Here is a 22,628-nt window from a genome sequence, read left to right on the forward strand (position 1 = left end):
GCAAAGTTCAAGGGGGCCGAATACTTTCGCAAGGCACTGTATATACACAGTCAAAGTCAGAAGTTTACATACACCTTAGAGAAATATGTCTAAGTGACCCCAAATGGGGTCTAAGTGACCCCAAATGAATGGACAAAAAATGTGCTTTTGTTTCAAAAACAAGAACATGTCTAAGTGACCCCAAACTGTTGAACGGTAGTGTGTGTATGTATATATATGTATATTTGCCTGTCTATTAATTTTAGATCAGCACTGAGATGAGAACCTGGTTTGACTCTTCCTTCTAACATCTCTCCACCCTCCCTCTTCTCCTCCCCTCTCTACACTCCCTCCTCTCCTTCCCCTGTCCACCCCCTCTCCATCCTCCACCCTCTCCTCCTCCTCCCCTCTCCTCCTCACCCTCCTCCACCTCCTCTCCTCTGCCCTCCTTTCCTCCCCCATCTTCTCCTCTCCACACCCCCTCACCCCTCCTCTCCTCCCCCTCTCCTTCTCTACTCTCCTACACCAACTCTCCTCTCTTCCCTCCTCTCCTCCCCCTCTCCTCTCCTCCCCATCTCCTTCTCTACTCTCCCACACCACCACTCCTCCTCCCCCTCTCCTCTCCTCCCCCATCTCCTTCTCTACTCTCCCACACCACCCCTCCTCCTCCCCCTCTCCTCTCCTCCCCCATCTCCTTCTCTACTCTCCCACACCACCACTCCTCCTCCCCCTCTCCTCTCCTCCCCCATCTCCTTCTCTACTCCCCCACACCACCCCTCCTCCTCCCCCTCTCCTCTCCTCCCCCATCTCCTTCTCTACTCTCCCACACCACCACTCCTCCTCCCCCTCTCCTCTCCTCCCCCAGGTGCGTTTCCCCTCCCACTTTAGCTCTGACCTGAAGGATCTGTTGAGGAATCTACTACAGGTGGACCTGACCAAGCGCTATGGCAACCTGAAGAACGGCGTCAACGACATCAAGGGACACAAGTGGTTCGCCACCACTGATTGGATCGCCGTATACCAGAGAAAGGTGAGAGGTGGGGTCTAACTGATATGTAGGGTACAGTATACCAGAGAAAGGTGAGAGGTCTAACTGATATGTAGGGTACAGTATACCAGAGAAAGGTGAGAGGTGGGGTCTAACTGATATGTAGGGTACAGTATACCAGAGAAAGGTGAGAGGTGGGGTCTAACTGATATGTTGGGTACATTATACCAGATAAAGGTGAGAGGTGGGGTCTAACTGATATGTAGGGTACATTATACCAGATAAAGGTGAGAGGTGGGGTCTAACTGATATGTAGGGTACAGTATACCAGATAAAGGTGAGGGGTCTAACTGATATGTAGGGTACATTATACCAGATAAAGGTGAGAGGTCTAACTGATATGTAGGGTACAGTATACCAGATAAAGGTGAGAGGTCTAACTGATATGTAGGGTACAGTATACCAGAGAAAGGTGAGAGGTGGGGTCTAACTGATATGTAGGCTACAGTATACCAGATAAAGGTGACAGGTCTAACTGATATGTAGTGTACAGTATACCAGATAAAGGTGAGAAGTCTAACTGATATGTAGGGTACAGTATACCAGAGAAAAGTGAGAGGTCTAACTGATATGTAGGGTACAGTATACCAGAGAAAGGTGAGAGGTGGGGTCTAACTGATATGTAGGGTACAGTATACCAGATAAAGGTGACAGGTCTAACTGATATGTAGGGTACAGTATACCAGAGAAAGGTGAGAGGTCTAACTGATATGTAGGGTACAGTATACCAGAGAAAGGTGAGAGGTCTAACTGATATGTAGGGTACAGTATACCAGAGAAAGGTGAGGGGTCTAACTGATATGTAGGGTACATTATACCAGATAAAGGTGAGAGGTCTAACTGATATGTAGGGTACAGTATACCAGAGAAAGGTGAGAGGTGGGGTCTAACTGATATGTAGGGTACAGTATACCAGATAAAGGTGACAGGTCTAACTGATATGTAGTGTACAGTATACCAGATAAAGGTGAGAGGTCTAACTGATATGTAGGGTACAGTATACCAGAGAAAGGTGAGAGGTCTAACTGATATGTAGGGTACAGTATACCAGAGAAAGGTGAGAGGTGGGGTCTAACTGATATGTAGGGTACAGTATACCAGATAAAGGTGAGAGGTCTAACTGAGATGTAGGGTACAGTATACCAGAGAAAGGTGAGAGGTGGGGTCTAACTGATATGTAGGGTACAGTATACCAGATAAAGGTGAGAGGTCTAACTGATATGTAGGGTACAGTATACCAGAGAAAGGTGAGAGGTCTAACTGATATGTAGGGTACAGTATACCAGAGAAAGGTGAGAGGTCTAACTGATATGTAGGGTACAGTATACCAGAGAAAGGTGAGGGGTCTAACTGATATGTAGGGTACAGTATACCAGAGAAAGGTGAGGGGTCTAACTGATATGTAGGGTACAGTATACCAGATAAAGGTGAGAGGTGGGGTCTAACTGGTATGTAGGGTACAGTATACCAGATAAAGGTGAGAGGTCTAACTGATATGTAGGGTACAGTATACCAGATAAAGGTGAGAGGTCTAACTGATATGTAGGGTACAGTATACCAGATAAAGGTGAGAGGTCTAACTGATATGTAGGGTACAGTATACCAGATAAAGGTGAGAGGTCTAACTGATATGTAGTGTACAGTATACCAGATAAAGGTGAGAGGTCTAACTGATATGTAGGGTACAGTATACCAGAGAAAGGTGAGAGGAGGGGTCTAACTGATATGTAGTGTACAGTATACCAGATAAAGGTGAGGGGTCTAACTGATATGTAGTGTACAGTACAATTCCAGGTAACTTTCTCAAAATGACAGAAATCCCCTTTGATCAAGGCCCTTAACCCTCATTTCTCGCGTAAGGCACTCTGGGTAAGAGCTAACTGAATGTCATGTCAACAAATGTTTTGTTAAGTTTGAATATAATAATTATACAGGAATCTGGTTTAGTAAAATGTGATTGTTTGATAGATTTTTCCTCTTCCTGTGTGTGTGTGTGTGTGTGTGTGTGTGTGTGTGTGTAGGTGGAGGCCCCGTTCGTTCCTAAGTTCAAAGGCCCAGGTGACACCAGCAACTTTGAGGAGTACGAAGAGGAGGAGATCAGAGTCTCCATCAGTGAACAGTGTGCCAAGGAGTTCACTGACTTCTAGACCCAACCAGAGAGAGAGGGATTGAAGGAAGAAGATAGAGGGGAGAGGGAGAAAGGAGTGGGAGATGGAAGGAAGGAGAGAGAGATGGCGAAGGAAGGAAGGAGAGATGGGAGGGAGGGAGAGAGAGAGACGGAAGGTAGACTGGAGTACTGTCTCCTGTTGAATCACAAGCACCAGCTACGAGAGGGAGAGAAGAAGAGAGGGAGAGAAGAAGAGAGGGAGAGAAGAAGAGAGGGAGAGAAGAAGAGACGGAGAGAAGAAGAGAGGGAGAGAAGAAGAGAGGGAGAGAAGAAGAGGAAGATGCAGAGAGAAGAAGATGCGGAGAGAAGAAGAGAGAGGAGAGTAACCAGCAGTGTTGCCTTTTCTGTCCCATTTGTGTTTTTTCTACTGTTATTTATTATTTAGTCTCTTTTTATGTTTCATCCTTTATGGAGTGTTGGAGTGGGACCTGTCTCTGTAACAACTGTCTCCTAGCTACCATATTGGGACAGGCACCTGTCTCTGTAACAACTGTCTCCTAACTACCATATTGGGACATGCCATTCTCTGTAACAACTGTCTCCTAGCTACCATATTGGGACAGGCACATGTCTCTGTAACAACTGTCTCCTAGCTACCATATTGGGACAGGCACCTGTCTCTGTAACAACTGTCTCCTAACTACCATATTGGGACAGGGCCATTCTCTGTAACAACTGTCTCCTAACTACCATATTGGGACAGGGCCATTCTCTGTAACAACGGTCTCCTAACTACCATATTGGGACAGGCACCTGTCTCTGTAACAACTGTCTCCTAACTACCATATTGGGACAGCACCTGTCTCTGTAACAACTGTCTCCTAACTACCATATAGGGACAGGCACCTGTCTCTGTAACAACTGTCTCCTAACTACCATATTGGGACAGGGAATTCTCTGTAACAACTGTCTCCTAAGTACCATATTGGGACAGGGCCATTCTCTGTAACAACTGTCTCCTAACTACCATATTGGGACAGGCACCTGTCTCTCTAACAACTGTCTCCTGACTACCATATTGGGACAGGGTCATTCTCTGTAACAACTGTCTCCTAACTACCATATTGGGACAGAGCCATTCTCTGTAACAACTGTCTCCTAACTACCATATTGGGACAGGCACCTGTCTCTGTAACAACTGTCTCCTGACTACCATATTGGGACAGGGTCATTCTCTGTAACAACTGTCTCCTAACTACCATATTGGGACAGGGTCATTCTCTGTAACAACTGTCTCCTAACTACCATATTGGGACAGGGCCATTCTCTGTAACAACTGTCTCCTAACTACCATATTGGGACAGGCACCTGTCTCTGTAACAACTGTCTCCTATGTACTAGGCTAGCATATTGCTCCACACATACTGGTATTTGTTCTGAATGGCCCCCTGTTCCCTAAATAGTGCACTACTTTTTACCAGAACCCTATGGGCTCTGGTCAAAAGTAGTGCACTCTAAAGGGAATAGGGTGCCATTTGGGACAAACCCACAATACTCTGCACTCACCTCCCCCCCTTGGCGTGTGTCGTCGTCGTCGCCCCCCCCCGGTGGACCAAGCTCGAGGAAGCTACAGAAGGTCTTGATGTTATTGTTTCCAGTCTGGTGTGTTCTTCCTGTCCTTGTGTTAATACATACACTCAACTGTACACTTCTGTCTTGACACTCGTTCCGTTCAGATTAATAATAATAATAATAAGGCACATAGCAGATGCTTCTTTCCAAAGCGACGGTCAGGGGTTCTGTTGTCTGGGTGTGCCCAGCGGGAATTGAACCTCTCGTGTCGTGATGCTCTTATCAACGGAGCGTCGTGGAACCAGTTCATGTTCTGCCTTCTTAATGACCTGCATTCCTTTTCTCAAATCAGGCCTCGTAGTTTACTCATTCTCACATTAAACACATCTCAACTCATTCCTTCTGTCAAATCAGGCCTCGTAGTTTACTCATTCTCACGTTAAACACGTCTCAACTCATTCCTTTTCTCAAATCAGGCCTCGTAGTTTACTCATTCTCACGTTAAACACATCTCAACTCATTCCTTCTGTCAAATCAGGCCTCGTAGTTTACTCATTCTCACGTTAAACACGTCTCAACTCATTCCTTCTGTCAAATCCAGCCTCGTAGTTTACTCATTCTCACGTTAAACACATCTCAACTCATTCCTTCTGTCAAATCAGGCCTCGTAGTTTACTCATTCACCCGTTAAACACATCTCAACTCATTCCTTTTGTCAAATCAGGCCTCGTAGTTTACTCATTCTCACGTTAAACACGTCTCAACTCATTCCTTCTGTCAAATCAGGCCTCGTAGTTTACTCATTCTCACGTTAAACACGTCTCAACTCATTCCTTCTGTCAAATCAGGCCTCGTAGTTTACTCATTCACCCGTTAAACACGTCTCAACTCATTCCTTCTGTCAAATCAGGCCTCGTAGTTTACTCATTCACCCGTTAAACACATCTCAACTCATTCCTTTTGTCAAATCAGGCCTCGTAGTTTACTCATTCTCACGTTAAACACATCTCAACTCATTCCTTCTGTCAAATCAGGCCTCGTAGTTTACTCATTCTCACGTTAAACACATCTCAACTCATTCCTTCTGTCAAATCAGGCCTCGTAGTTTACTCATTCACCCGTTAAACACATCTCAACTCATTCCTTCTGTCAAATCAGGCCTCGTAGTTTACTCATTCTCACGTTAAACACGTCTCAACTCATTTAACATCTTGTATTAGAAAGGTGTCATTACATTCTCTGACTCCGTTGTCCAGGTTTGAAAATAACATTATATTGTCATTATTACTATTGTTATTATAATGACATTGTCTTGACACTCTTCTCCTTTGAATACAATTCCAGATTCTCTTCTACTCTTTAATGTCGTGTTCCGTCGCCTAATAATCACAGGGCACGTCCCAAATGATACCATATTCCCTACTTAGTGCACTACTTTTGACCCAGGCCTATAGAGCTCTCTGGTCAAGAGTAGTGCACTAAGTAGGGCACAGTGTTCCATTTGGGACGTACCCGTGGACAGCTGTTTATCCCCTCCATCACCGTCTCCTCAATGTATTTCTAGGTCATCCTCCTCTCAGCCGTGGACAGGCACAATGCTGGTGTATATATATATATGTACTATATACATACTGTTGCACTTTCTAAGAAAATACGTAAGGCCTGTAGTCTTTTTAAACCATATGACTGGAGTCGCACAATTCTAAATTCCCCTGGTTTTACACAAATCCTGGCTGGAAGATTCCTGGAAATATGAGGGGAATAAGCAGGAACTCCGGGACTCCTTCCACCAGGATTTCTGGGAAAACTGAGAATTTGTGGAAAGTTCGGGACTGTAGCAGCCCAATAGGATCCTCAGCACTGCAAAGGGAGGTGTTTAAAGACACTGTCTAATACCACCACATGAAAAGAAAAACAGGAAAACACAAAGTGTCATATTTTGCAACTTGAGTATCGGTACAATAAAGTTTTACTTGTTAAAATGACCAACACAAGGGATTGTGTGTGCTGTTTGTTTGCGTGATACAGCACCAGTTTTTTTTCTCCCAAACCTCTCGTTGTGGACCCCCAGACATTTCACCACTTTGTTGAAGCCCTGAACTAGTTGACCTTGGTACGCTAACTGTAGAACAGATCAAATATGTGGACTGACTGGGGCTCCCTGAGGAGAGGTTTGAAAACCACTGACATAGCCTAAACTCACTTTAAAACTATTGGGGACTGACACACACACACACACCTGTATACCTATTCAATCCATCTTGTATATTTAATTAGAGACGAACAGACTCTGTGTAGGTCTATGAGACGCGTTTCCTGTAAGACCGTTTAGCCTAGAGGCATCGTCTCCCAATGCAGTCATGCAGACAACTGTTGGTTCTTTAGTCTGGACTCTGGAGAGACCCACCTAAGACGTGTTCATATGCAGAAATCCAAAATAATACAATTTCCAAATCTGTGTATGTATTACAACCAATAAAGCGTGTTCGCGTTTCCAAAAGCAGCGGGAATGTGAACAAAGAGCGATGTGCTTGAGATGCGCAGAAAAAAGAAAAACTCTACCTTAAATAAACTGCCGTCCGCGTATGTCTGCTGTGGGTGAACTGAAGGGGACGCCATCTTCGTCGGTCCACCTTAAGCGCACAATGTGGCCAACGCAGGCGCACATCGAGCCTTCCGTTGTTCATTCTCCGCTCTGCCGGGCTCGCTCTCTGCTCGCGCTGGGTCGGTATAGGAGAGCGACTTACAGCGTCACTTCAGAAACAACAAGAGAGAAAAGACGCACTCGGCCAAACCCAAACTCAACCGCCGGGAAAACAACAACAACAACAATGTCCGAATCCAAGTACCGGGACTGGATCCTCGAGACCATCGACTCTCTACGCTCACGGAAAGCCCGACCGGACCTTGAGAGAATATGTCGAATGGTCCGGAGAAGACACGGCTCGGATCCAGACAGAACCCGAGAGGAACTGGAGAAACTGATCCAGGAGCAAACAGTGCTCAAAGTTAGCTACAAGGGCTCCATATCCTACAGGAATGCGGCGAAGGTGCAGAGAAAGAGTCGAAAGAAGAGTGACTTCACGCCGGGTAGCGGCGGCGGTAGGGAGGTGGAGGGAGAGCAAGCCAAACACTCCAGTTTGAACAACAACGGGGACAGCGCGCACAGCTTTACCGACCTAGAGGAGGTAGAGAGCCGGGACCGAGAGGAGGATTCTGTCTCCGAGCCGAGTGAGTGCCCTGACCCCCGGCCCGAAACCCCGGGTATCACCTCCGAGAAAAAACAAAAGCTTTTTCCACTGAATAGCGGAAACGGCCCTGGCTACTGCCCGGGTTGTGGCGAAACGGGCTGTGCTGCCGGGAGAGGCTGCAGTGGGAAAGCAAGTGCGTCAAAAGACAAGAGATTAGGAGAAAGAGGAGGAGGAGGAGGTCAGGAGGGGGGTGGCAGCAGCGCTTTGGCCGGCAACCACGAAACAAAACCGGGCCAAGATGGGAGCGGCGCTCCGAGCAAAGCAAAGGGGGTCTGGGGTGGAGGAGGGGGTGTGGAGACGACGGGGCAGGAGGGCAGCAGTAGCTGCGTCGGTGTTGCTGCTGAAACGGAAAATAAAATGAGCCAGGGAAGCGCCAGTTCAAGTTCCAGCAGCAACAGCCACCTCCTGCGGCCGAAACAGCTTCAGCCAGAATCGCCACCTGTCAAACCCAAACTCCGGGCCGGACGAGGTGAGGGGAATCCGGGGTTCGGGGGCAGCGGGCAAACCAGCTCGGATTTGGGCGAAAGACTGATCGCCTCCGTCCGCAGACTAGCCGAGCAGAACCGAGCCTCCGCGTTAAGAGGGGAGACCCGCGGGGGCCACAAGCCACTGGGACTGAAGGAGATCCTGGGTTACCTGACCAGCCAAGACGGCCTCTCATCTGAGGGTAAGCTGACCCGCAACAGGGTCAAGGTGGTTCTGGAGAGAGAGGTGGCGAGAGGTCGGCTGCGGAGGACCCGGTGTGGGAACATCACTCTCCCGGTGAGGGGAGTAGAGGCAGCGCCAACCCCAGCGAAGCCACCCGGCCCCGCTAACAGACTGCTGAAGAGCGCACTGCAGGATAAGCACATTGGGAAAAAGGTAACTTAATATTTCCAACACGTCCTATAGACTACACAGAGAGAGGAAGAGCAGAACAGACTCACTACACCCTGTCTGCTTATGAATTAATGATCAAGATATCAGACGTCTTTCTCTTTTCTCCCTGGATGTAATCCCTGATTCTCTCTCATTCAGCCTAACTCGGCTAAATCGCATGTAAAAACTATTCTGAAGGCAAATCTATCATTTGCCCTAAATTAATCTTGGGTTTAAAATGACGTTTCTGGGCTGGTGTGTTTTGTGTGAACGGTAGCCAATGGTAACGTGAACCAGTGCGCTTGCAGAACAGACATCCTGATTTTTTTGTCCTCGACACGCAACTGTGTCTTGCTGCCTGCTCGCTGTTTCCTGTAGGGCTCCACTGCCATCCAGGCAGCACAAAAGGTGCGGGCTTTCAACAGCGCTCTCTCGTCCGCTCGCTTCTCTTGTTCCAGACTCACCGCACACACAGGAGCACGTCGAGAGAGGGCGACCATAATGCGCTGTAGTGGTTTCTCTGTGTTTGACGCGGTGAAAGTTCGGCTATAGGCTACCGTCCCTATATCATAGACTGTGTCTAGCTGGCTGTAAATTATGCAGACATACGTACGGACGGGGGCGTTACGTGGTTAATTCGGTGGAATAGTTTGTGAAAATGAAAGCATACTTTCCACGTCGGAAAGTCTGTCTGCGCCAAGGCTGTATTCGCATCACAGCAGCTTGTCCCCCCCCGTTATAATCTTCTTAGTTCCGTTCTTTTCTCTCTCCCTCTATCCCCGCCTCTATCTCTCATGTTTCGTTCCTCATTACGCCCTTTCTAGGCGGCTACCTTTTTTAACGGAACAAACGCATGCTCTCTCTCTCTCTCTGTCTCTCTCTCGGTGATGTAACTGTAGCCATATGCACACCCAGTCACCAAGCAAGACGCACTGATTCTCTCATGAAATGTTATATTGATTGTAAAACCGAGCGGGCAGTGCGTGTATTTAAGCCGAACACGGGACTGTTGTGGCGGGTCTAGCGCTGTCGATGCAGCCGGTTGCTGCCTGGGTCATTACAAAGGACGCGCCGTCTGCGCCTAACTCGAGCCGCGCTGCCTGTCTATAATGAACCAGTGGACAAAAGAGGTCGCAGTAATGTAGGGAGGGAGAGAGAGGAACAAACATGCGCGCGCCAAAGTATGATTCAGCCTATTTCGCCGCTATACGTTAAACGAGTGAGCGACTGTTGCCTACCTAGTTATGTAGCCTGTTTCCTGAAAATAAAGACATGCCTGACTGTATTTCACATATTCCTTTCTTACTCTGTTAACTCTGATCTGTTCATTCTTACTATGCTGAAACTGTAAAACCCGCAACTGAATTCTTTCTCTCTCTGAACCCTCCCACCCCTCTCTCTGTCTTCCTAGGAGGTGAAAGAGGAGGAGCCAATGGAGACAGAGAGTGGAGAGGAGGAGGAGGAGGATGAAGAGGAGAAGGGAACAGGGGATGCTGAGGATGGGGGGCAGAGTGACACCCAAACCTCAGGGGGTGAGGAGGGTTCTAAGGGGGGGACTTGCCCTGCCCCGGTTCCCATGGAAACGGAACCCAGGAATGGTGATGACATCACTGGAGGTTCTGAGGGACAGGCGGGGGTGAAGCAGGAGGACAAACAACCGGAACACACAACCAATACGGTCTCTCCAGACCAGATACACACAGACACACAGGTACAGGCTTCCCCTTCACATCTCTCTATGTATTTGTCTCTGTGTCTGTTTCTTGCTTTTGATTTCCCTTTTTCATCCCATTTTCCTGGGAAAATCACTCTGTCTGTCTCCCTCTGTCTGTCTCCCTCTGTCTGTCTCCCTCTGTCTGTCTGCCTCTGTCTGTCTGCCTCTGTCTGTCTGCCTCTGTCTGTCTGCCTTTCTCTGTCTCCCTCTGTCTGTCTCCCTCTGTCTGTCTCCCTCTGTCTGTCTCCCTCTGTCTGTCTCCCTCTGTCTGTCTCCCTCTGTCTGTCTCCCGCTGTCTGTCTCCCTCTGTCTGTCTCCCTCTGTCTGTCTGCCTCTGTCTGTCTCCCTCTGTCTGTCTCCCTCTGTCTGTCTGCCTCTGTCTGTCTCCCTCTGTCTGTCTCCCTCTGTCTGTCTGCCTCTGTCTGTCTGCCTCTCTCTGTCTGCCTTTCTCTGTCTCCCTCTGTCTGTCTCCCTCTGTCTGGCTCCCTCTGTCTGTCTCACTCTGTCTGTCTCCCGCTGTCTGTCTCCCTCTGTCTGTCTCCCTCTGTCTGTCTGCCTCTGTCTGTCTCCCTCTGTCTGTCTCCCTCTGTCTGTCTGCCTCTGTCTGTCTCCCTCTGTCTGTCTCCCTCTGTCTCCCTCTGTCTGTCTCCCTCTGTCTGTCTCCCTCTGTCTGTCTCCCTCTGTCTGTCTCCCTCTGTATGTCTCCCTCTGTCTGTCTGCCTCTCTCTGTCTGCCTTTTACTGTCTCCCTCTGTCTGTCTCCCTCTGTCTGTCTCCCTCTGTCTGTCTCCCTCTGTCTGTCTCCCGCTGTCTGTCTCCCTCTGTCTGTCTCCCTCTGTCTGTCTCCCTCTGTCTGTCTCCCGCTGTCTGTCTCCCTCTGTCTGTCTCCCTCTGTCTGTCTCCCTCTGTCTGTCTCCCGCTGTCTGTCTCCCTCTGTCTGTCTCCCTCTGTCTGTCTCCCTCTGTCTGTCTCCCTCTGTCTGTCTCCCTCTGTCTGTCTGCCTCTGTATATCTCCCTCTGTCTGTCTCCCTCTGTCTGTCTCCCTCTGTCTGTCTGCCTCTGCCTGTCTCCCTCTGTCTGTCTCCCTCTGTCTCCCTCTCTCTGTCTCCCTCTGTCTGTCTGCCTCTGTCTGTCTCCCTCTGTCTCCCTCTATCTGTCTCCCTCTATCTGTCTCCGTCTGTCTGTCTCCCTCTGTCTGTCTCCCTCTGTCTGTCTCCCTCCCTCTGTCTCTCTCTCTCTGTCTCCCTCCCGCTGTCTGTCTCCCTCTGTCTGTCTCCCTCTGTCTGTCTCCCTCTGTCTGTCTCTCTCTGTCTGTCTCTCTCTGTCTGTCTCCCTCTGTCTGTCTCCCTCTGTCTGTCTCCCTCTGTCTGTCTCTCTCTGTCTGTCTCTCTCTGTCTGTCTCCCTCTGTCTCCCTCTGTCTCTCTCTCTTTGTCTGTCTCCCTCTGTCTCTCTCTGTCTCCCTCTCTCTGTCTGTCTGTCTCTCTGTCTCCCTCTGTCTGTCTCTGTCTGTCTCTGTCTGTCTGTCTCCCTCTGTCTCCCTCTCTCTGTCTGTCTCCCTCTGCCTGTCTCTCTCTGTCTGTCTCTCTCAATTCAAGGGCTTTATTGGGATAGGAAACATATGTTAACATTGCCAAAGCAAGTTAAATAGATAATAAACAAAAGTGAAATAAACAATAACAAATGAACAGTAAACATTACACTCACAAAAGTTCCAAATGAATAAAGATATTTCAAATGTCATTATGACTATATACAGTGTTGTAACAATGTGCAAATAGTTAGTCTCTCTCTCTCTCTCTCTCTCTCTCTCTCTCTCTCTCTCTCTCTCTCTCTCAGGATCAGAATGTGGTACAGTCAGAGAGAGAGAGCCACACTTCCTCTGTCCACAACCACAACTGTGAGTTCTGCTTTACAACGCCTGAGTGTGTGGGAGTGCATGTTCATACGTGTGCAGCGCTAACCCCTCTGTGTGTGTGTGTGCAGTGTTAACCCCTCTGTGTGTGTGTAGTGCTAACCCCTCTGTGTGTGTGTGTGCAGTGTTAACCCCTCTGTGTGTGTGCAGTGCTAACCCCTCTGTGTGTGTGTGTGCAGTGTTAACCCCTCGGTGTGTGTGTGTGCAGTGTTAACCCCTATGTGTGTGTGCAGTGCTAACCCCTATGTGTGTGTGCAGTGCTAACCCCTCTGTGTGTGTGCAGTGCTAACCCCTCTGTGTGTGTGTGTGCAGTGTTAACCCCTCTGTGTGTGTGTATGCAGTGTTAACCCCTCTGTGTGTGTGCAGTGCTAACCCCTCTGTGTGTGTGCAGTGCTAACCCCTCTGTGTGTGTGTGTGCAGTGTTAACCCCTCTGTGTGTGTGCAGTGCTAACCCCTCTGTGTGTGTGCAGTGCTAACCCCTCTGTGTGTGTGTGCAGTGCTAACCCCTCTGTGTGTGTGCAGTGCTAATCCCTCTGTGTGTGTGTGTGCAGTGTTAACCCCTTTGTGTGTGTGTGTGCAGTGTTAACCCCTCTGTGTGTGTGCAGTGCTAACCCCTCTGTGTGTGTGCAGTGTTAACCCCTCTGTGTGTGTGCAGTGTTAACCCCTCTCTGTGTGTGTATTCCTAACCCCTCTGTGTGTGTGCAGTGCTAATCCCTCTGTGTGTGTGCAGTGCTAACCCCTCTGTGTGTGCAGTGCTAACCCCTCTGTGTGTGTGTGTGCAGTGCTAACCCCTCTGTGTGTGTGTGTGCAGTGTTAACCCCTCTGTGTGTGTGCAGTGCTAACCCTTCCGTGTGTGTGTGTGCAGTGTTAACCCCTCTGTGTGTGTGTGTGCAGTGTTAACCCCTATGTGTGTGTGCAGTGCTAACCCCTCTGTGTGTGCAGTGCTAACCCCTCTGTGTGTGTGCAGTGCTAACCCCTCTGTGTGTGTGTGTGCAGTGTTAACCCCTCTGTGTGTGTATGCAGTGTTAACCCCTCTGTGTGTGTGCAGTGCTAACCCCCTCTGTGTGTGTGCAGTGCTAACCCCTCTGTGTGTGTGTGTGCAGTGTTAACCCCTCTGTGTGTGTGCAGTGTTAACCCCTCTTTGTGTGTGCAGTGCTAACCCCTCTGTGTGTGTGCAGTGCTAACCCCTCTGTGTGTGTGCAGTGCTAATCCCTCTGTGTGTGTGTGTGCAGTGTTAACCCCTTTGTGTGTGTGTGTGCAGTGTTAACCCCTCTGTGTGTGTGCAGTGCTAACCCCTCTGTGTGTGTGCAGTGTTAACCCCTCTGTGTGTGTGCAGTGTTAACCCCTCTCTGTGTGTGTATTCCTAACCCCTCTGTGTGTGTGCAGTGCTAATCCCTCTGTGTGTGTGCAGTGCTAACCCCTCTGTGTGTGTGCGGTGCTAACCCCTCTGTGTGTGCAGTGCTATCCCCTCTGTGTGTGTGCAGTGTTAACCCCTCTGTGTGTGTGCGGTGCTAACCCCTCTGTGTTTGTGTGTGTGTGTGTGTGTGCAGTGCTAACCCCTCTGTGTGTGTGCAGTGCTAACCCCTCTGTGTGTGTGCAGTGTTAACCCCTCTGTGTGTGTGCGGTGCTAACCCCTCTGTGTGTGTGCAGTGCTAACCCCTCTGTGTGTGTGCAGTGTTAACCCCTCTGTGTGTGTGCAGTGCTAACCCCTCTGTGTGTGTGCAGTGCTAACCCCTCTGTGTGTGTGCAGCGCTAACCCCTCTGTGTGTGTGCAGTGCTAACCCCTCTGTGTGTGTGTGTGCAGTGTTAACCCCTCTGTGTGTGTGCAGTGCTAACCCCTCTGTGTGTGTGCAGTGCTAACCCCTCTGTGTGTGTGTGCAGTGCTAACCCCTCTGTGTGTGTGCAGTGCTAATCCCTCTGTGTGTGTGTGTGCAGTGTTAACCCCTCTGTGTGTGTGTATGCAGTGTTAACCCCTCTGTGTGTGTGCAGTGCTAACCCCTCTGTGTGTGTGCAGTGCTAACCCCTCTGTGTGTGTGTGTGCAGTGTTAACCCCTCTGTGTGTGTGCAGTGCTAACCCCTCTGTGTGTGTGCAGTGCTAACCCCTCTGTGTGTGTGTGCAGTGCTAACCCCTCTGTGTGTGTGCAGTGCTAATCCCTCTGTGTGTGTGTGTGCAGTGTTAACCCCTTTGTGTGTGTGTGTGCAGTGTTAACCCCTCTGTGTGTGTGCAGTGCTAACCCCTCTGTGTGTGTGCAGTGTTAACCCCTCTGTGTGTGTGCAGTGTTAACCCCTCTCTGTGTGTGTATTCCTAACCCCTCTGTGTGTGTGCAGTGCTAATCCCTCTGTGTGTGTGCAGTGCTAACCCCTCTGTGTGTGCAGTGCTAACCCCTCTGTGTGTGTGTGTGCAGTGCTAACCCCTCTGTGTGTGTGTGTGCAGTGTTAACCCCTCTGTGTGTGTGCAGTGCTAACCCTTCCGTGTGTGTGTGTGCAGTGTTAACCCCTCTGTGTGTGTGTGTGCAGTGTTAACCCCTATGTGTGTGTGCAGTGCTAACCCCTCTGTGTGTGCAGTGCTAACCCCTCTGTGTGTGTGCAGTGCTAACCCCTCTGTGTGTGTGTGTGCAGTGTTAACCCCTCTGTGTGTGTATGCAGTGTTAACCCCTCTGTGTGTGTGCAGTGCTAACCCCCTCTGTGTGTGTGCAGTGCTAACCCCTCTGTGTGTGTGTGTGCAGTGTTAACCCCTCTGTGTGTGTGCAGTGTTAACCCCTCTTTGTGTGTGCAGTGCTAACCCCTCTGTGTGTGTGCAGTGCTAACCCCTCTGTGTGTGTGCAGTGCTAATCCCTCTGTGTGTGTGTGTGCAGTGTTAACCCCTTTGTGTGTGTGTGTGCAGTGTTAACCCCTCTGTGTGTGTGCAGTGCTAACCCCTCTGTGTGTGTGCAGTGTTAACCCCTCTGTGTGTGTGCAGTGTTAACCCCTCTCTGTGTGTGTATTCCTAACCCCTCTGTGTGTGTGCAGTGCTAATCCCTCTGTGTGTGTGCAGTGCTAACCCCTCTGTGTGTGTGCGGTGCTAACCCCTCTGTGTGTGCAGTGCTATCCCCTCTGTGTGTGTGCAGTGTTAACCCCTCTGTGTGTGTGCGGTGCTAACCCCTCTGTGTTTGTGTGTGTGTGTGTGTGTGCAGTGCTAACCCCTCTGTGTGTGTGCAGTGCTAACCCCTCTGTGTGTGTGCAGTGTTAACCCCTCTGTGTGTGTGCGGTGCTAACCCCTCTGTGTGTGTGCAGTGCTAACCCCTCTGTGTGTGTGCAGTGTTAACCCCTCTGTGTGTGTGCAGTGCTAACCCCTCTGTGTGTGTGCAGTGCTAACCCCTCTGTGTGTGTGCAGCGCTAACCCCTCTGTGTGTGTGTGTGTGCAGTGCTAACCCCTCTGTGTGTGTGCAGTGCTAACCCCTCTGTGTGTGTGCAGTGCTAACCCCTCTGTGTGTGTGCAGTGCTAACCCCTCTGTGTGTGTGCAGCGCTAACCCCTCTGTGTGTGTGCAGTGCTAACCCCTCTGTGTGTGTGCAGTGCTAACCCCTCTGTGTGTGTGCAGTGCTAACCCCTCTGTGTGTGTGCAGTGCTAACCCCTCTGTGTGTGTGTATTCCTAACCCCTCTGTGTGTGTGCAGTGCTAACCCTTCTGTGTGTGTGCAGTGCTAACCCCTCTGTGTGTGTGCAGTGCTAACCCCTCTGTGTGTGTGCAGTGCTAACTCCTCTGTGTGTGTGCAGTGCTAACTCCTCTGTGTGTGTGCAGTGCTAACCCCTCTGTGTGTGTGCAGTGCTAACCCCTCTGTGTGTGTGCAGTGCTAACCCCTCTGTGTGTGTGAAGTGCTAACCCCTCTGTGTGTGTGCAGTGCTAACCCCTCTGTGTGTGTGCAGTGCTAACCCCTCTCTTCCGTTCCAGCAGGTTCGGCCTGTAAGACAGAGGTGGGTGTGTCCTCCTGTCTCCTCACCCCCACCGCCTCACCTAGAGACTCTGGCCTGGCAGAGGAGAGAGGGATGAACGGAGGAGTGTGAGTATCACCTCAGAGAGAGAGAGAGAGAGAGGTTGGAAGGATTTAGGAGGAGAGAGAGAAGGGAGGAGCAGATGAGAGACAGAGGGGATGAATGAAGCAAGGAGAGTCAATATATTTCACATGAATGAGAGATGAGTAAATGAGGAAGTCTGAGTGAGCTGGAGGAAAGAGGGATGAGGGAGGAGCAGATGAGTGTATGGGATGAGGGAGGGAGGAGCAGATGAGTGTATGGGATGGAGGGAGGGAGGGAGGAGCAGATGAGTGTATGGGAAGAGGAGGGAGGAGAAGATGAGTGTATGGGATGAGGGAGGGAGGAGAAGATGAGTGAATGGGAGGAGGGAGGGAGGGAGGAGCAGATGAGTTAAAGGGAGGGAGGGAGGGAGGGAGGGAGGGAGGGAGGGAGGGAGGGAGGGAGGGAGGGAGGGAGGGAGGGAGGGAGGGAAGGAAGGAGGGAGGGAGAAGATGAGTGTATGGGATGAAGGAGGGAGGAGCAGATGAGTGTATGGGATGAAGGAGGGAGGGAGGAGCAGATGAGTGTATGGGATGAAGGAGGGAGGGAGGAGCAGATGAGTGTATGGGAGGAGGGAGGGAGGAGAAGATGAGTGTATGGGATGGAGGGAGGGAGGGAGGGAGGAGCAGATGAGTTGAGGGGATGAAGGGAGGGAGAGAGGGAGGGAGGAGAAGATGAGTGTATGGGATGAAGGAGGGAGGGAGGAGCAGGTGAGTGTATGGGATGAGGGAGGAGCAGATGAGTGTATGGGATGAGGGAGGGAGGGAGGAGCAGGTGAGTGTATGGGATGAAGGAGGGAGGAGCAGATGAGTGTATGGGATGAGGGAGGGAGGGAGGAGCAGATGAGTGTATGGGATGAAGGAGGGAGGGAGGAGCAGATGAGTGTATGGGAGGAGGGAGGGAGGAGAAGATGAGTGTATGGGATGGAGGGAGGAGCAGATGAGTTGAGGGGATGAAGGGAGGGAGGGAGGGAGGGAGGAGAAGATGAGTGTATGGGATGAAGGAGGGAGGGAGGAGCAGGTGAGTGTATGGGATGAGGGAGGGAGGGAGGAGCAGATGAGTGTATGGGATGAGGGAGGGAGGGAGGAGCAGGTGAGTGTATGGGATGAAGGAGGGAGGGAGGAGCAGGTGAGTGTATGGGATGAAGGAGTGAGGGAGGAGCAGGTGAGTGTATGGGATGAGGGAGGAAGGGAGGGAGGAGCAGATGAATGTATGGGATGAGGGAGGGAGGGAGGAGCAGATGATTGTATAGGATGAGGGAGGAGAAGATTAGTGTATGGGATGAAGGAGGGAGGGAGGAGCAGATGAGTGTATGGGATGAAGGAGGAAGGGAGGAGCAGATGAGTGTATGGGATGAGGAAGGGAGGGAGGAGCAGATGAGTGTATGGGATGAGGGAGGGAGGGAGGAGCAGATGAGTGTATGGGATGAGGGAGGGAGGGAGGAGCAGATGAGTGTATGGGATGAGGGAGGGAGGGAGGAGCAGATGAGTGTATGGGATGAGGGAGGGAGGGAGGAGCAGATGAGTGTATGGGATGAGGGAGGAAGGGAGGGAGGAGCAGATGAATGTATGGGATGAGGGAGGAAGGGAGGAGCAGATGAGTGTATGGGATGAAGGAGGGAGGGAGGAGCAGATGAGTGTATGGGATGAGGGAGGGAGGAGCAGATGAGTGTATGGGATGAGGGAGGGAGGGAGGAGCAGATGAGTGTATGGGATGAGGGAGGAAGGGAGGGAGGAGCAGATGAATGTATGGGATGAGGGAGGGAGGAGCAGATGAGTGTATGGGCTGAGGGAGGGAGGAGCAGATGAGTGTATGGGATGAGGGAGGGAGGGAGGAGCAGATGAGTGTATGGGATGAAGGAGGGAGGGAGGAGCAGATGAGTGTATGGGATGAAGGAGGGAGGGAGGAGCAGATGAGTGTATGGGATGAGGGAGGGAGGGAGGAGCAGATGAGTGTATGGGATGAGGGAGGGAGGGAGGAGCAGATGAGTGTATGGGATGAGGGAGGAGCAGATGAGTGTATGGGATGAGGGAGGAAGGGAGGGAGGAGCAGATGAATGTATGGGATGAGGGAGGGAGTAGCAGATGAGTGTATGGGATGAGGGAGGGAGGGAGGAGCAGATGAGTGTATGGGATGAGGGAGGGAGGGAGGAGCAGATGAGTGTATGGGATGAGGGAGGGAGGGAGGAGCAGATGAATGTATGGGATGAGGGAGGGAGGAGCAGATGAGTGTATGGGATGAGGGAGGGAGGGAGGAGCAGATGAGTGTATGGGATGAGGGAGGAAGGGAGGGAGGAGCAGATGAATGTATGGGATGAGGGAGGGAGGAGCAGATGAGTGTATGGGATGAGGGAGGGAGGAGCAGATGAGTGTATGGGATGAGGGAGGGAGGAGTTGCAGTGTGTGTGAAACATGAAAGTATAGTCTAGTCCCTTTAACTAAATTACAGTTACAAGTTGCAAACACTTAAATCCCCCCCCCCCCCCCCTCTCTTTTTCTAGGTTTGTGAAGTCTGAGCTGGGCAGTCTAAACCCAGTCAACTGGACAGTGTCTGATGTGGTCTGTTATTTCACGACAGCAGGGTTTCCAGAACAGGCCTTAGCCTTCAGGACTCAGGTGAGATGAGACAGGCCTTAGCCTTCAGGACTCAGGTGAGATGAGACAGGCCTTAGCCTTCAGGATTCAGGTGAGATGAGACAGGCCTTAGCCTTCAGGACTCAGGTGAGATGAGACAGGCCTTAGCCTTCAGGATTCAGGTGAGATGAGACAGGCCTTAGCCTTCAGGACTCAGGTGAGATGAGACAGGCCTTAGCCTTCAGGACTCAGGTGAGATGAGACAGACAGCAGGGTTCCAGAACAGGCCTTCAGGATTCAGGTGAGATGAGACAGGCCTTAGCCTTCAGGACTCAGGTGAGATGAGACAGGCCTTAGCCTTCAGGACTCAGGTGAGATGAGACAGGCCTTAGCCTTCAGGACTCAGGTGAGATGAGACAGGCCTTAGCCTTCAGGACGCAGGTGAGATGAGACAGGCCTTAGCCTTCAGGACTCAGGTGAGATGAGACAGGCCTTAGCCTTCAGGATTCAGGTGAGATGAGACAGGCCTTAGCCTTCAGGACTCAGGTGAGATCAGGACTTCAGGTGAGATGAGACACAGAGACAGGCCTTCAGGATTCAGGTGAGATGAGACAGGCCTTAGCCTTCAGGACTCAGGTGAGATGAGACAGGCCTTAGCCTTCAGGACTCAGGTGAGATGAGACAGACAGCAGGGTTCCAGAACAGGCCTTCAGGATTCAGGTGAGATGAGACAGGCCTTAGCCTTCAGGACTCAGGTGAGATGAGACAGGCCTTAGCCTTCAGGACTCAGGTGAGATGAGACAGGCCTTAGCCTTCAGGACTCAGGTGAGATGAGACAGGCCTTAGCCTTCAGGACTCAGGTGAGATGAGACAGGCCTTAGCCTTCAGGACTCAGGTGAGATGAGACAGGCCTTACAGGACTCAGGTGAGATGAGACAGGCCTTAGCCTTCAGGACTCAGGTGTGATGAGACAGACAGCAGGGTTCCAGAACAGGCCTTAGCCTTCAGGACTCAGGTGAGATGAGACAGACAGCAGGGTTCCAGAACAGGCCTTCAGGACTCAGGTGAGATGAGACAGACAACAATGTTCCAGAACAGGCCTTCAGGACTCAGGTGAGATGAGACAGACAGCAGGGTTCCAGAACAGGCCTTAGCCTTCAGGACTCAGGTGAGATGAGACAGACAGCAGGGTTCCAGAACAGGCCTTCAGGATTCAGGTGAGATGAGACAGACAGCAATGTTCCAGAACAGGCCTTCAGGATTCAGGTGAGATGAGACAGACAGCAGGGTTCCAGATCATCAGGGATCATCAGAGATTCAGCAATCACACCTGACAACCCTTTAGCAGTGTGACATTGTTGTATTTACTGTGTCGTTACTGTATTGGGTAACTACTATGTGTCTTATCTAGAACTACTTACTATGTAACTACTTTGTGTACCTACTATATTATAACTTTATAACTAAATATATTCTCTCTCTCTCTCTCTCTCTCTCTCTCTCTCTCTTTCTCTCTCTCTCTCCACCCAATCAGGAGATAGATGGGAAGTCCCTCCTCCTGATGCAGCGTAACGATGTCCTGACAGGCCTCTCAATCAGATTAGGCCCCGCCCTGAAGATCTATGAGCGCCATGTGAAGGTTCTGCAGAGAACACACTTTGAAGAGGACGACTGATGACTTTACCTGGAGAGAGACACACACACACCCCTCCTCCTCCTCTCTCAACTTTAACTACGGAACATTCCAATCCCCAAACCCTGACCCCTGAACTCTAAACTGACCAACCCTCTCCTGGACTCAACTCTCCTCTCACATCCCCCTCTCCTGGACTCAACTCTCCTCTCCTCTTCATCCAACTCTCCTCTCACATCCCCCTCTCCAAGCCACAACTCTCCTCTCCTCCTTCATCCATCTCTCCTCTCACATCCCCCTCTCCAAGCCACAACTCTCCTCTCCTCCTTCATCCATCTCTCCTCTCACATCCCCCTCTCAAAGCCACAACTCTCCTCTCCTCCTTCATCCATCTCTCCTCTCACATCCCCCATCTCCTGGACTCAACTCTCCTCTCCACCTTCATCCATCTCTCCTCTCACATCCCCCTCTCCTGGACTCTCCTCTCCTCCTTCATCCATCTCTCCTCTCACATCCCCCTCTCCTGGACTCTCCTCTCCTCCTTCATCCATCTCTCCTCTCACATCCCCCTCTCCTGGACTCTTCTCTCCTCTCCTCCTTCATCCATCTCTCCTCTCACATCCCCCTCTCCTGGACTCTCCTCTCCTCCTTCATCCATCTCTCCTCTCACATCCCCCTCTCCTGGACTCTCCTCTCCTCTCCTCCTTCATCCATCTCTCCTCTCACATCCCCCTCTCCTGGACTCTCCTCTCCTCTCTCCTTCATCCATCTCTCCTCTCACATCCCCCTCTCCAAGCCACATCTCTCCTCTCACATCCCCCTCTCCTGGACTCTCCTCTCCTCCTTCATCCATCTCTCCTCTCACATCCCCCTCTCCAAGCCACATCTCTCCTCTCACATCCCCCTCTCCTGGACTCAACTCTTTGGGAGAGAACACATAGAGAGAGAGAGAGAGAGAGAGAGAAGACAATGGAATAGAGAATCCTTGGATTTTTCCCCTGAGGATGTTTTGAAGGACAGACCACCAAACAGAGACGAAGAAGAAATAAGGAAATAGGGAAAGAGAAAGAAGAGAAGAAGAGAAGATGTTGCTATTGAATGTGTTTGACAGGCTTTGGTCTGGCATGTGTTTATTTGAGGTAAAGTTCTGCTTTGACCTTTGAACCTTTTTGAAGGACATTAGCCGCTGCTTTAGACTCCTGAACAATCAACCAATCACCTGATCAGTGGCTGTCAGTGAAACATTGGCTTCATTCCAATTCTCTTGACGTGTGTACATTTAACCCCTGGTGGATTTAAAAGGCATGTAATGGTTTCAGTATATGGTGGCCACTGTGTCCACCTGGCTGAAGGGATCCTCCTCACTCAGATCACAGATCCAGGATCAGCTTATCCTCCCCATTTCCAATAGGGGTTTTACAAGCAAAACTGATCATAGATCAGTGTCTAAAGACAACGACATAAACTGGTCCCCACATCAAATGGTTCCCTTTGATTGTTTAAGGAAAACTTCATCCTCCTCTGAGTGTCCCAACTGGCACCCTTTATAGTGCACTGCTTCTGACCAGGGCCTATAGGACTCAGTGCACTGCTTCTGACCAGGGCCTATAGGACTCAGTGCACTGCTTCTGACCAGGGCCTATAGGACTCAGTGCACTGCTTCTGACCAGGGCCTATAGGACTCAGTGCACTGCTCCTGACCAGGGCCTATAGGACTCAGTGCACTGCTTCTGACCAGGGCCTATAGGACTCAGTGCACTGCTTCTGACCAGGGCCTATAGGACTCAGTGCACTGCTTCTGACCAGGGCCTATAAGGACTCAGTGCACTGCTTCTGACCAGGGCCTATAGGACTCAGTGCACTGCTTCTGACCAGGGCCTATAGGACTCAGTGCACTGCTTCTGACCAGGGCCTATAGGACTCAGTGCAC

The 22,628-nt window shown here is 50.6% G+C and overlaps 2 protein-coding genes across 2 annotated transcripts; both read left to right on the forward strand.

Moving 5' to 3' along the window:
- Positions 1-844: 844 nt before the first annotated feature.
- LOC139370228 (cAMP-dependent protein kinase catalytic subunit alpha-like) lies at positions 845-6,697 on the forward strand (the record flags this gene model as incomplete). Its single annotated transcript, XM_071109582.1, is given in 2 exon segments — positions 845-1,009; positions 3,049-6,697. Coding segments are annotated over 2 exon segments (291 nt in total), but the record flags the coding sequence as incomplete, so codon positions are not given.
- A 721-nt stretch (positions 6,698-7,418) lies between these two features.
- LOC139370523 (sterile alpha motif domain-containing protein 1-like) lies at positions 7,419-21,422 on the forward strand. The gene is made up of 6 exons (XM_071110055.1): positions 7,419-8,818; positions 10,227-10,526; positions 12,366-12,426; positions 16,374-16,479; positions 18,993-19,107; positions 20,600-21,422. Exons 1-6 carry the CDS (start codon positions 7,538-7,540, stop codon positions 20,738-20,740), a joined length of 2,004 nt encoding a protein of 667 aa, XP_070966156.1. The 5' UTR covers positions 7,419-7,537; the 3' UTR covers positions 20,741-21,422.
- Positions 21,423-22,628: the final 1,206 nt, after the last annotated feature.

The sequence above is a fragment of the Oncorhynchus clarkii genome, chromosome 17, assembly GCF_045791955.1.
Source record: "Oncorhynchus clarkii lewisi isolate Uvic-CL-2024 chromosome 17, UVic_Ocla_1.0, whole genome shotgun sequence".
NCBI lineage: Eukaryota > Metazoa > Chordata > Actinopteri > Salmoniformes > Salmonidae > Oncorhynchus > Oncorhynchus clarkii.